General features: G+C 40.8%; 1 protein-coding gene across 1 annotated transcript; it reads left to right on the forward strand.

Moving 5' to 3' along the window:
- Nucleotides 1-1,851: 1,851 nt before the first annotated feature.
- Nucleotides 1,852-12,894, forward strand: atp6v0c.L (ATPase, H+ transporting, lysosomal 16kDa, V0 subunit c L homeolog). Its single transcript, NM_001089206.1, is given in 3 exon segments — nucleotides 1,852-2,141; nucleotides 10,738-10,921; nucleotides 11,935-12,894. Coding segments are annotated over 3 exon segments (471 nt in total). The 5' UTR covers nucleotides 1,852-2,059; the 3' UTR covers nucleotides 12,140-12,894.
- Nucleotides 12,895-14,535: the final 1,641 nt, after the last annotated feature.

Consider the following 14,535-nt stretch of genomic DNA (forward strand, 5'->3'; position numbering starts at 1 on the left):
CAGATGTGCAGATCCCATAGAGTCTATTGATTTGGTAGTTTCTTGATGTATTGGCATTTCTGCTATAAAAACGCCAATACTGGTGTCCTGTGGCGGATTTAAAGGGATACTGTCATGGGAAAAAAAATGTTTTCATAATGCATCAGTTAATAGTGCTGTTCCAGCAGAATTCTGCATTGAAATCCATTTCTCAAAATTTCCCAGCTGCCCCAAGTCATGTGACTTGTGCTCTGATAAACTTCAATCACTCTTTACTGCTGTACTGCAAGTTGGAGTGATATCACCCCCTCCCTTTTTCCCCCCAGCAGCCAAACAAAAGAACAATGGGAAGGTAACCAGATAGCAGCTCCCTAACACAAGATAACAGCTCCCTGGTAGATCTAAGAACAGCACTCAATAGTAAAAACCCATGTCTCACTGAGACACATTCAGTTACATTGAGAAGGAAAAACAGCAGCCTGCCAGAAAGCATTTCTCTCCTAAAGTGCAGGCACAAGTCACATGACCAGGGGCAGCTGGGAAATTGACAAAATGTCTAGCCCCATGTCAGATTTCAAAATTGAATATAAAAAAATCAGTTTGCTCTTTTGAGAAACGGATTTCAGTGCAGAATTCTGATGGAGCAGCATTATTAACTGATTCATTTTGAAACATTTTTTTTTTCCCATGGCAGTATCCCTTTAAGCTTGCAAGCGCCCTGTGTGAATTGCCATAGTGCGTTTTCCATTAGTTTCAGTGGAAGTGCAGTTTATGCGTATTTAGCCTGGCTGTTTTTTTTAGAAACGCAACGTAAAAACTCTGCAAAAACGCCACGTCTGGCCTTGCCCTTAAAGACTTTATATTTATATATGTACATGAGTGTATTTATAGGTCTGTATAGGTGTGTGTGTATATAGTGAATAAAGTACCCCCTGTTGTAAAATATAAGGATATTATAAGTCACAGATGAGTACCATGTCCATAAAAAAACACAAGGCCGAAGGCTTTTATACAGGTCATGGAAGGTTACTTCTAATATCCTCATATTTTCCTCAAGGGGTACTTTATTTATTATAATACACAAGTTTCAGTGAGTCATGTGACACAAATGACATCACTACTCACCGTTTATAACTGATGACATCACTACTCACCGTTTATAAGGATATAATTTAAAAGATATGCATGGCTTTTGTGTATATATTCTCACACACACACTTCGGCTCAATACCATCTGGTTGGTACGTTGCCAGTCTGGCCAGTAAAAATGAAGTTTAACGCTGATGTTACTCATAGGCAATAGGTCAAATGATAGAAAGGCCAGTATTTTTTCCAGAAAAGGAGGCATCCCTATTTATGTGTTTGGTTTGGTATTTTTCAAAGCAATTTAATGACAGTACTGACAACCGGGACTATTTTATGAATTGTGAATGTAAATAAAAAGAAAGTCTGTTAATATATAGTTCTATACGTATAATAAATGACACACACACATATATATACACATATATACATATACCTCACTCAGCCAGACCCAGAGCCACCTCTCAGTATGTTAATGACAGCAGAATGACGCACCTCTCCCCGCACCCAACCTGTCACGCACCGCCTTCCCAACCCAAGGCAGGTGCCTCAATGTGTCATGTCTCCCCCCCTAAATTCCGCACCCTCCGAATACACCACCCCACAACTCAATTCACACACACACGCCAGTCAATAATGATCCCCCCGGGCGGCAAGTGACCGCCTGCAGAACAAGCTTTCATAAAGCAAAGCTAATGGAACGTTCCATCATCACCAAAGGGGCGGGATCAAAAGTCACAGCTTAGGGGGAGACGTCGCGTCACGTGACGTGTGACCGGCAGCCATTTTGTGCTGCGGTGAAGTATTTAGAGCAGGGAGCGCTAGTGAAGCTTTTCCAGTGTGAACGCCGCAGCTAACCTGTTTGGAGTGTGCTGTCAATCCCGCTTCCCCTCCTCCTTCCCGTAGCGTCGTGTGCTCTCACTTTCTCTCTTTCCCTTCCCCGGGCATTTCTTGTATTTTTCTCGGACAGTTTACGGAGAGCTCGTCAGCCGACAGTATGTCTGGAGAGACCGCCAGTGCGCCCGAGTACTCCGCCTTCTTCGCTGTCATGGGGGCTTCGTCTGCCATGGTTTTTAGCGGTGAGACTCCCATATCTGTTCTACACACCCCTATGGACATGTCTGTGCTTTTGCTTTGTGCTGGGGATAGGACTGCTGTCATGATGGCGCTTAAAGAACTACATATCCCAGCGTCCCCTGTGGCGTACTTAAGCTGCCATTGAAAGAAACATAGGCTTTCGTTTGGCTTTCCACGGGCTGTTCTGGCTTAGCTATTTTATCTGAATGACTAGATAATTATGGGGGTGATGTATTCAATGATCTAGCCTTGTCTGTCTATCATAGGAAAAATGACTCTGTATGTCACATGAATTCTGGGGGTTTTCTCTCTCTAATGGAAATGCTGGGGGTACCTGTGTCTCTGTATGGAATGGGAATGCTGGGGGTAACTGTGTCTCTGCATCTAATGGGGAATTGCTGGGGGTAACTGTGTGTCTCTGTATGGAATGGGAATGCTGGGGGTGACTCTCTGTATCTAATGGGGAAATGCTGGGGGTAACTGTCTCTGCATGGAATGGGAATGCTGGGGGTGATTGTGTCTCTATCGAATGGGAATGCTGGGGGCGACTGTCTGTATCTAATGGAAATGCTGGGGGTGACTGTCTCTGTATGGAATGGGAATGCTGGGGGCGACTGTGTCTGTATCTAATGGAAATGCTGAGGGTTGATTGTGTCTCTGTATGGAATGGGAATGCTGGGGGTAACTGTCTCTGTATCTAATGGGAATGCTGGGGGTAACTGTCCTATGAATTGTGATTGTCAGGGTGTCTGTGCATATAATACAATGGCAGCCAGCTGTAATACACACAACTGCTTTAAACCCCCAAATAGGCTTTAAGGAAATGTTCATATGAATGCTCTGGTAAGCATGTAGGTAGGTGGCTGATCCTTATTCACCCATCATGTGACCTGCTCTTCCATTTTTTTTTTTTTCTCTCCCATCTTCTCGGATCACTGGCTCCCGCTTCCTCCTCCTTCTCCTTGTCAGGGTTTCGTCTGGCTTTCAATTCTAAAGGCTTGTTGTAAATGGGGAAGGGGGGTGCGATGTAACGCCTAGGGTTTTACCAGTTAGCTGTTAATATGGGGGTGTTGGGGGGGCGGGGGGAAGGTAGTATTTCCCCGTTGCCCATAGGGGAGCCCGGCTTGCTGATGTCATCACAGTAATGAGCAGCTGGTGAGGGGTCACATGACTGCAGAGGGCAGGATGCTTAGCTTATTGCTCACCGTGAAACCTCTGCTGTCAACATGGAGATATATATTTGTATATCTATAGCCCCTTTATGAATTATGGCATGTTTGGTCTATCTAACCCATGCTAATAAAAATGCCTTTAATTTTGTATTTATATAATGTGTCCATGCAGTAGAGCTCTGCTGAGCAAGGCTAATTGTGATTTGTATGGTTTTTGTCCGTTTCCTCTTGAATATATTCCAGGCCGGACATACTGGCTCGTATACGAAAAGCCTGTGCATTGTTCTTAATGACTGCTCATGTCAGGCTGACCTAACGTGTACACTCTGTTCTAAGCTGCAGGCGACAGCAGCTCATTTGCTTCCTTATTCTGATCTTAGCTATACTATATGCTATATTATGCTATATACACACATATATAAATGTTCCAGGAACACTGGGGCACATTTTTGGTGCATTGTCCCCCCCCCCCCTTCCCTTTCAGTGTTTTTTTTTTTTTTGCTAATTAGCCAAGGTCACTGATAAACCTGCCTGCACCTTTGGGAGTTTTCTTATCCAGCCAGTTAAGTCTCCTCTCTGGATTATTTGAGGGCTACTGTCATGGGAGGTGTAGCAAAGTGTAGACTCCATATTTGTTTCTTGGGTATGGATGGGGATGTTGATTTTGCAGTAACTCAAACAGTTCCTTGAAGGTCACAGCATTAAGATTTACAGAAAAAAAAATCCTTTTTGGTGCATATTTTTCTTCATTCTTGTGGTCAGGGGTCATAGCCCTTATTTTACACATGGCAGATGGTCTGTCGCTCCCCCCCCCCATATTGGTACATCTCAGCTGAGCAGGAATCAATGCACATTGCTGGTTACGATAGCCGTGTATCCTGTGGAGAGGTGTATTTTGGTATTCAAAGTTATGCCCATCAATGATGATTTACATTACTGGATGATATGTAGCCTCAACTGAGTTTTTATAAATCTCTAGCTTTAGACTCTGGTCTCGGCAACCTGTAAACCTTCACATCAGAACATTTCTGGCTGAATTAAAGCGTGTTGTGCCTATAAATACCGTATTTTTATTTGTTATCCATATAAGACAGAGGCTTCACCAGCTAAGTGGTTTTAAAACCACTTAGCTAGTGTAGCCTCGTTTTTGTTTTGAGATGGGGGCGAGGTGGGAAATTTTGCAGATGTGTTAATTGGAATGCTAAAATAGCAGGGTACTGTTAAAGTTAGCTGCTGTATGAGGGGGATCTAGCTGCACTGACTTGTTAAGAAAATCAAAACCAACTCTTCACGGTGGCAGTTTAGTAAATGACAGCTGCTCTGGATAGACTCTCGTTTCACAATTTCATTTTTGTGAACAGCTTATAATACATATGAATCTCCCATCTTGGCTAAGAGTGGGAAATAGGGCTTAAAATGGGTGTTCACCTCCAGGTTAACTTTTTTAGCCTTTTATTAATGGCAAATTGTAAACCACTTTTTAATTGGTAAATGTTTTCATATTAATAGTTTATTTACCACCTTCTGGATCTTTCCAGCTTTCAAATGGCGGTCACTGACCCCCATCTAAAAAACAGATGCTCTGTAAGGCTACAAAATGTATTATTACTGCTTTTTATTACTCCTCTTTCTGTTCAGGCCTCTCATTCATATTCCAGTCTCTTCTTCAAATCAATACATGGTTGCCAAGGTATATTGGACCATAGCAACCAGATTGCGGAGACTGCAAACTGAAGAGCTTCTGGATAAAAGGCTAAATCATTCAAATAACAAATCACACAAAATGAAAACCAATTGCGATTCTGGACATATAGGAACTCCATGTTGTGCCTGGGATAAAAAAGTGGGGGAGGTGAATGTGCACTTGTGTGCTACCCCTTGCCTTGCTGCAAGCTTACTAACTGGTGCAGCAGGTGCAATTATGCTGGAATTCTTAGAAAGAATTTCCATTGTGGTTATCTGTAAAATTCTACCCTAGCCATTTCTTTTCAAATGACCCCACTGGTCGTTTCCCAATTCAGGTGGTATGATTTTGCATGATTTTCAAATGATACATGTGCCTTAAAAGGTCTAGTTCACCTTTATTGTTAAGTATGCTATAGAATGGCCAGCTTTTCGACTAGTCTTTTAGACCTATTATCCAGAATGCTTGGGACCTGGGGGTTTCTGCATAACGGATCTTTCTGTTTTACCTTAAATCTACTAGAAAATCATGTAGAGATTAAATAAACCCAATAGGTTGGTTTTGCTTCCAATAAAGATTAATTATATCTTAGTTTGGATCAAGTACAACTTGTTTTATTATTACTGAGAAAAATGAAATCCTTTTTTAAAAATATGGATAAAATGGAGTCCATGGGAGACTGCCTTTCTGTAATTCGGAGCTATTTGGATAACCGGTTTCTGGATAACAGATCCTATACCTGTGATTCTTTTGCCTCTGACTCTCTCCAGCTTTCAAATGAGGGCAGGCATATTCCTATTCATATTACATATTCCTATTCATATTGCAGCCTCTCGCTTACTGTAATTGGCAAAGCAGGAACCACTGAATTAGGGGGAAAAATTTTCAATACTTATTTGGCCACAATGAGTGCATATTGGAGTGCAGTCAAGACACTCTGAAATGTGGTTTCTAAGCTAAATTGGGCCCAAGCAACAGTTTATTTTCAAATATCAAATGATGGCGAAGAAGGCTACATTAAAAAAACACTTACATAATATTAAAAGTGAACTACCCATGATGCAGTTTGGGGCACTTGGGTATCATTTCATGACGAGAACAATGCGACTATTGTCATTTAACATAATCAACTTTGACATGTGATGTATAACTGTATGAACATCCTTCTCCTCTCCCTGCTCCACTTCTTCTTCCTTCTTTCTTTTCCTGCTTTCTTCTCTTTAATTCGCTGTTTTGTGTTAATCTAAAATGCAAAAATAAAAACTTTAAAAAAAAAAAAAAAGTGAACTACCCCTTTAAACTCGCACCCCCCATGTGTAATATAAGGCATTAAGTTTGCCCAGGAGCAGTAACCCATGGCAACACATAAGATGCTTGCATTTAAACAGATGACTAGTACATTCTACCTGCTGATTGGTTGCTTTCGGTTACTGCCCATGGGCAAACGTAGTGCCTTTTTATTACATAAACTCTTTATCTCGTTACAAAATATTGTGTAAGGTTTTTTTTTCTGTTATGGCTGTTGATCTTATTGTCAAATGGGATGATACCTCTGAATTGTAACGTGCACACTTCTAATAATGTAATTTTTCTGACAATTTGAGCTTCATGAATACATGAAGAATGACTTCCCAGTGTGCAGTGACTTGCACATTCTACATCTCCCTACATGGGTCTGGCTAAGTCATAGCTTATAAATGTAGCCCAGTTTCATGAAGGCAGTCTGGGTCGGTAGCTGTTTTTCACTACATGGGGTAGTAGAGAATCATGATATTTGTACTTGTTCAGGGTCAGTAAGACTGGACTTTTGCCCTTTGGTTACAACTTTATAGAGACTCTGATGAATTGGAACAGTCTGTGCCGTTTGCAGCAGGAAAGCTTTGAATCCGCCAATTTAACTTCGGAAATTTGTCGTAAAAAGACCCCATACTTTTTTTTTTTTTTATATAGCACGTTAAAAGGATACTGTCATGGAGAAAAAAAATTTCAAAATGAATCAGTTAATAGTGCTGCTCCAGCAGAATTCTGCACTGAAATCCATCTATCAAAAGAGCAAACAGATTTTTTTTCTTTTATATCCAATTTTGAAATCTGACATGGGGCTAGACATATTGTCAATTTCCCAGCTGCCCCAAGTCATGTGACTTGTGCTCTTATAAACTTCAATCACTCTTTACTGCTGTACTGCAAGTTAGGGTGATCTCATCCCCCTCCCTTTTTCCCCCCAGCAGCCAAACAAAAGAACAATGGGAAGGTAACCAGATAGCAGCTCCCTAACACAAGATAACAGCTGCCTGGTAGATCTAAGAACAACACTCAATAGTAAAAACCCATGTCCCACTGAGACACATTCAGTTACATTGAGAAGGAAAAACAGCAGCCTGCAAAAAGCATTTCTCTCCTAAAGTGCAGGCACAAGTCACATGACCAGAGGCAGCTGGGAAATTGACAATATGTCTAGCCCCATGTCAGATTTCAAAATTGAATAGAGAAAAATCTGTTTGCTCTTTTGAGAAATGGATTTCAATGCAGAATTCTGATGGAGTAGCACTATTAACTGATGTGTTTTGAAAAAAAAACATGTTTTCCAATGACAGGATCCCTTTAAAGGCCAAGTAAACTTCTGTATCTGATGGTGCTGTTGAAGCTCTCGAGATCATCCCTACCACTCCCCCATTCCCTTGAATAGGGATCTGGTAAAACCCTGGGAAGTCTTAAATACTATTCATCCAGAAAACACTTTAGTGTTGGATGAACTATCGTCCATGCATCCATGTTCTGACCTGCAATGAACCAGACTATGTTTTGGCCATTAGGGTCAAGGCACACTCTCCGACAAATCTCCTCTTCTATGGGGTGACTAATCTCCCGAGCTGCCTCCCGCCGGCTAGAATGTAAATCACCGGCGGGATTGCACTTGGAGCGCTTCGTTTTCCGAAGTTGGCCAAAGTTGCCTCACGCGGAAACTCCGAGCAACTTCAGAAAACTAAGTGCTCAGAGTGCCATCCCGTTGGTGATTTACATTCTAGCCGGCTGGAGGCAGTTCAGGGGGAGATTAGTCGCCAGGCACTAATCTCCCAGAATCTGAGCATGTGCTCTGACCCTTAATTGACAGACCGCAATCGTATGAAGTTATGTCAGACAAAAAGTGACCATTTCCATTGATATAGTCAGATGGGTATTACATGCAGAGATATCAGCTGACAAATCTAACCTATCAGATCAACTGAACGATCAATCGCCGCGGTATGAAAAAATGCCTGCACATTCCACACACGGTGTGAAAATCACACACATCTTTGTTTCTTACAATGACCTGTTTGTCTATGACCAGATTAACGGCGACCGTTCTAGGTGCTTCTCCGGCAGCTGAAATGATGCTGGCGGATAATATTCCCTGCATGCAATCCGCCTAAAATGTAACAAGCTCAAGGCACCAGTAAACTTAGTCGCAGATGATTATGAATAGCTTGGTTTCATCTTTTGTACTTTCCATGGAATTGTATCTATTGGTTTCCTTCAGCCTGAAGCAGAACTCTCAGAAGCTATTAAAGCGAAATGTGCAGAGAGCTCAGTTCTGTGAAGAGGCAATGTTTAATTTTAAAGATACTTTTGGAAACTGTGTTTATTAGGTCGGTGTTTGATGCCTGGCTTGACCCATTTAATGTGCAATATCTCCTCTGGCCATAGACTTCTTATCAAACAAGCCATTGTGGTGGAGCAGAGAGCTCCGTTGTTGAACAGCACTCGAACATATGAGGGGTTAAACTTCTTTGGTGTTTCATTCATACAGTGTGATCTAATAGAAAATGCAGGCTTGCAGCACATTGGTTTCTTCACCCTGCGTGTATGTATATATACACTGTTTGTGTGTGTGTGTGTGTGTGTGTGTATACACTGTTTGTGCAAGGCTGGAGTTCCACAAGTTCTCTGGCTTCCACAATTTCAGTTGTAAACCCTTGTGCTTTCCCAGATATGGTGTTTCTTGCAATCAAAAATCTGCACTTGTTGCACAATACCGAGCTTGCAAAATCTATTTATGATTATTTGTTCATGTTTGGGGTATAATATTATACTCTGGGGAACCCATAAATAAAATTGAGGGATAAGTTCTTGGTGTGAGCTTGTGGCTGTAATAGATGTACATGTGACTTGGGTTATAGCTTTTTAATGTGGGATGGTTGTGGGTAATTTACAAACTGAAGTGATTTTGCTCTAGAGTTGTGACCTGTAACAGACTATTATTATTATTAATAATAATAATAATATACTCCTCCACAACTTCCTGCTTTACAAAAAATGTAAAATCTTTGACAATATCAGAAATCCATAACGGTAGCCTGTTTGTGGCTCTAGAGAATAAGTCTAATTTGATGGAAGAAGCATGTCCTGTTGCTTCTCTGCTCCGTTCTCTTGCTCCAGTCATAATGAATAATAACACGCAGTTAGGCCTGTGTCCCTCTGTAGAAATCTCCCTTATTACGGAGCAGTTCTAAACATGTCGTATAGTTAATTTGAGCACTATATGGAATTACAGATGAGCACCTCCCTAGTTTGTGTATTGTTAGTATCCATTGTGGACTAACTAGTCAAAAGACTAATATTTGCACAGGTTGTGGGGTTTTTTTGGGGTTTTTTTTTTTTTTAAAATTTTCCACCCCTAGGTAAATAACACTGGCTAAAGACAAAAGGCTGCTTTGGGCTTCCTCAACAGAGCTGTCCCTTTCTAATGGAATACTTGCCTGCTGCATGCGTGGCTACTTACCTGCATTTTTAGTAGGGATACACCAAATCACTGGTTAGGTTCGAGATTCGGGCGAATCTTTCTGTCCAGCCGAACTGAATCCTAATTGGCATATGCAAATTAGGGGCGGGGAGGGATATCGCGTGACTTTGTTAAAAAGTAAATGTTTTCCCCTTCCCACCCCTAATTTGCATATGTAAATTAGTTCTCTTGCATTTGTAATGTATATGCAAATTAGGTTTTGGTATTCGGCCGAATTGCGCAAGAATCTGGGTTCGGCCTAATCCAAAATAGTGTATTCACTGCATCCCTAATTTTTAATCCATGACTCTAAATCTGTTCAAATACGTAGTAACACAAAATGGTATAGAAGTAAGATCTGACTGTGGGTTCAGTGGGCAAAAACCAAGAGCACTACCAGTTTGATGTTCTTTCTCCATCATCCTATTGTCTCTGGAAAATGCAGGGCTCACAAGTCAGCTGACACTCATGTGCCTGAGCCATAGGCAAAAGCTGTAACTTAAATTCTGCCAGTGAACATCATTTGAATCACCAGTTTGACCTTGCGATTTTAAGTCTGTCACATGTGAGAAATTGTTGAAATAGCTTCAGTGTCCTTGCCAGTCTGTGGGCGGCTTATTGCTAACCTGCATATTTAAAGTCTGTAGGGTAGGTGCATGCTACTGTCTGGGAGACTTGTTTAGTAGATCTGCCAGTGATGCTCCATGTTTATACTTGAAGCTATAGAAATATAATGGAATGGATACCAGATGCTATGGACCATCCTTTATGAAATAAAAGCATAATGACAATTTTGAAGGGATACTGATCCGTTTCTGAAAAGAGCAAATATATAATAATGAAATCTGACATTAGCAGTTTCTCGGCTGCCCCCAGTCATGTGCCATAGATAATCTCTTCCCAAACCCCACTGCCAGTCTTGCAGGCTTTATTTTAACTTTAAGCATAAAAAGAATCTTCTTTCTTCCTTACCCCAGCCTTGGGAGCAGCCTACGGTACGGCGAAGAGCGGAACAGGTATTGCCGCGATGTCTGTAATGAGGCCAGAGTTGATTATGAAGTCCATCATTCCTGTTGTCATGGCTGGTATCATTGCCATCTATGGTCTTGTAGTAGCAGTCCTTATTGCAAACTCTCTGACGCAAACTATCACGCTATACAAGTAAGTGCCCAAGTTATTCCCCCTCTATTATGCCAAGCGGTTAAATTTGGCAATAAATATTTATCAATCAAATCTGTGGTGGCGAAATCCTATGAAACTGACCAGCAGGTGGTGCTGTTACAAAATTCATTCATATTAACAGTACATGTATCCTTTATTATAGTGTAATTAAAGAAATATAAATAATGAATGTATTTCAAAAGTGCTTAGAATAGCACCCTCATCAGTCACTTATCCATTAAGCTGTGCAGTTAAAAATAAATAAATAAATAAATAAAAGAAAAAAAATATCTATCTATCGGTGTGTATATATAATTATTTTTTTTTTTAAGGGGTGCTTCACCTTCAGGTTAACTCAAGTATGTTATAGAATGGCCAATTCTAAGCAACTTTTCAATAGGTCTTAATTATTTATTTTTTAGTTTATGAATTATTTGCCTTCTTCTGACTCTTTCAAAGGGGGGGGGGGAGACCCCTCTAAAAACAAATCCTCTCTAAAGCAACACGTTTATTGTTATTGCTACTTTTTATTACTTATCTTTGTTTCAACCATCCCCTATTAATATTCCCTATTCTCACTCAAATCAATGCATGGTTGCTAGGGTAATTTGGACCCTAGCAACCAGATTGCTGACACTGTTAACTGAAAAAAAGCGAAATAACTCAAACCACAAATAATAAAAAAAAAATTAAAACCAATTGCAAATTGTCTTAAAATATCTCTCTATATCAAACTAACGGTTAACTCAAAGGTGAACAACCCCTTTAAGGTCCTCACATCTGAAATTGTCTTAAAATATCTCTCTATATCAAACTAACGGTTAACTCAAAGGTGAACAACCCCTTTAAGGTCCTCACATCTGAATCTGTAAACGAGGCAGATGTTTGTCCATGTGCAGCAGAATTGGCACTGGAGCTCCTGGCATATATTGTTTTATGTATGGTGTCTTTATTTCCTGTGGTTTTTTGTTTTTTCCAAAGCAGAACAATCACTTTCCCTCTTTTATTTGTAGGAGCTTCCTTCAGTTGGGTGCAGGCCTCAGTGTAGGCCTGAGTGGTCTAGCTGCTGGCTTTGCCATTGGTATTGTGGGAGATGCCGGAGTGCGGGGTACAGCACAGCAGCCTCGACTATTCGTGGGAATGATCCTGATCCTCATTTTTGCTGAAGTCCTGGGTCTGTACGGCCTTATTGTGGCTCTTATCCTGTCTACAAAATGAAGAATTCCACCTTTTCCCAGTTCGCCTGTTATCCAAAAGTCAACACTTGCAAATAATGGTTTTATCTCATGTGTACAGTCATCCTACACCCTCTACCCCCAACTCAATATTTTCTCCCCCCACTTTACCTGCGCAGTTGTAAGTTAGTGACTGTTGTGTGTAATCCCTTTAGCTATTTCATCAATTGGACTTCAGGGCATTATCAGTCCTGACAACCTGTGGGTCGGAAGCGGCCATCGCTTCTTCAACCCTCGCCTGACTCCTCCTTCCTCTGCGTACAGTTTTTTTCCATTCCATCCGATTGTTTCCGAACAAGTTCCATGTATAAATATGATCCTAGAACTGTAATTTCCCCTTTACACTTCAATGTTTTATTTATATAAAAATGTATTGTTCATACTTCTCAAAAAAAGAGCCAGCTTTTTTTTCCCCCTCCCTTCTGTAACCTCTCGGTCTCTTTGCTGCGTATATATTTAATCTTTAGCTGTATCTGTGTGGGATTTCCTTGTAAGTGCTGAGAATTCCCTGGATGTAATAATTTGGATTAAGATTGCTGTATTGTTCAGATATTGGAGTGAGGTCTCTCTTTATAGTTATATATTTTTGTTTTAATACAAAAAAAAAATTAAATTCCAGTCTGTGTTAACTGGTGACCAGAACAAAATTTTAAAAGCAAAACCTGCACATGTATGGTAAAGTTACATCTGCTGCTGGGGTTCAGTTACAGATTTCCAAATAAAACATCTCCAATCCAATCGCAGCCGTCCCTTATTTCAAAACATTTTTTTCCCTGCGTTTTCCTTCAACTATATTGTATAAATGCTGATAAAGGTGCATAAACCTGAAGACGGGCTCTGTCTGAATTGTGACGGGGTCCTTGATGGGCTTCTGAAAAGGAAATCCTGCTGCAAAGGGCATTGCTGCCTGTGTTCAGTATGAAGCCTTGTGGCTTGCCTGAGATGGGGCTTTGGATAAGTATACTAGTGTGCTCTAGATTCAAAAACCTTATCCTATGTTTAATGTTAAAAATCCAGGTAGGACTTAAGGTTTGTTCACCTTTCACTTTTTTCCAGCTTTCAGATTGTTCTCCAGAAATCTAAATGAATCGAAGTAATAGCGCATTCGATCAGTTTTCCCAAAAAAAGTAGATTTTTCAAAGACTCCAAATGAGGTTCTAGGAGGTGTCCCCCCCCCCCTTAGGCTAAAACAGCAATTCGGCAGGTTTCCGATGGCGAATAGTCTAGGTTTTAAAGAGAAAGTACATGATAAATTTAGATATTCAAAATTTTCAAAAAATAGCTCGAAATTCAAATTTTTTGAATTTTCACTTCGACCTTTGATAAATCTGCCCCTTAAACGTCTCTGGTGTTTGAGTCTGGCAGCTCCATAACTCAGGTGCAGATTCAGAATAGTTATAATTTGCAACGTTTAGTTGATAGGCTGATGGAAGACGGGAGGTTAGTAGCCCAGCGACAAATCTTCTAATTTTTCACCTTTCCGAAGCAGCTCTGGGAGGTGGGTCCCTAAACTGTTCTAAATTGACATTTAGTTGATACATTTCTCAGCAGCATCTCTGGAGTATGAGCAACTATTGTATCAATTCTAACAGCTGCCTGTAATTAAAATCATGAATTTTGGATCAGAAGAAATTCACTGGCAGGGTAAACCTTTCAGCAAGGGTTTACCCTGCTAGCAGTACCTGTGTGCCAGTTAATTGCTTCTGATCAGTTGCTACAAGGTGCGACGCAGATTCCTCCATTGCTGTGCACCAGGGATTATCTTTATTAAAGGCCAGGGTGTGCGAGTGCAACTCGATTACTCATAAATTTTGCTCAGTAGGGACAAAGATAAGAAATGTATCAATGTAGAACAGTTTAGGGACCCACCCTCAGAGCTGCTTTAGAAAGGTGAAAAAATAGACATAGGCTGATGGCAAATGGGGAGGTTAGTAGCCCAGCGACAAATCTACTGCGGGCGACTAATCTCCCCAATGGCATACAAATCCATTTGGATTTCTGGAGTCGTCCGAAGTTTCCTTGTGAGGCAACTGCAGAAATCCATAGGCAATTTGTATTCTTTCCAGCGGGAATGCATTTGGGGAGATCAGTCGCCCGCACTAGAGAAGATTTTCACTGGGCGACTAATCTGGTCTGCTGCCACCCTTAGACTTCAAAATTAGGAAAACGGTCACACATGGGATATTGTAAGTAATTGGAAAAAGTCTTCATTTTTGGTGAACTATCTGAAACCAACTGAACTCAAAAGTGTTGGAAGGTGAATGACCCCTTTAAAGGAGAACTAAAGGAAGGAAGTAGCTAGAAATGTAGTACATTATGTTTTGGGTTTCTGTACCAGCCCAAGGCAACCACAGCCCTTTAGCAGTAAAGATCTGTGTC

The sequence above is a fragment of the Xenopus laevis genome, chromosome 9_10L (assembly GCF_017654675.1).
Source record: "Xenopus laevis strain J_2021 chromosome 9_10L, Xenopus_laevis_v10.1, whole genome shotgun sequence".
Lineage (NCBI taxonomy): Eukaryota > Metazoa > Chordata > Amphibia > Anura > Pipidae > Xenopus > Xenopus laevis.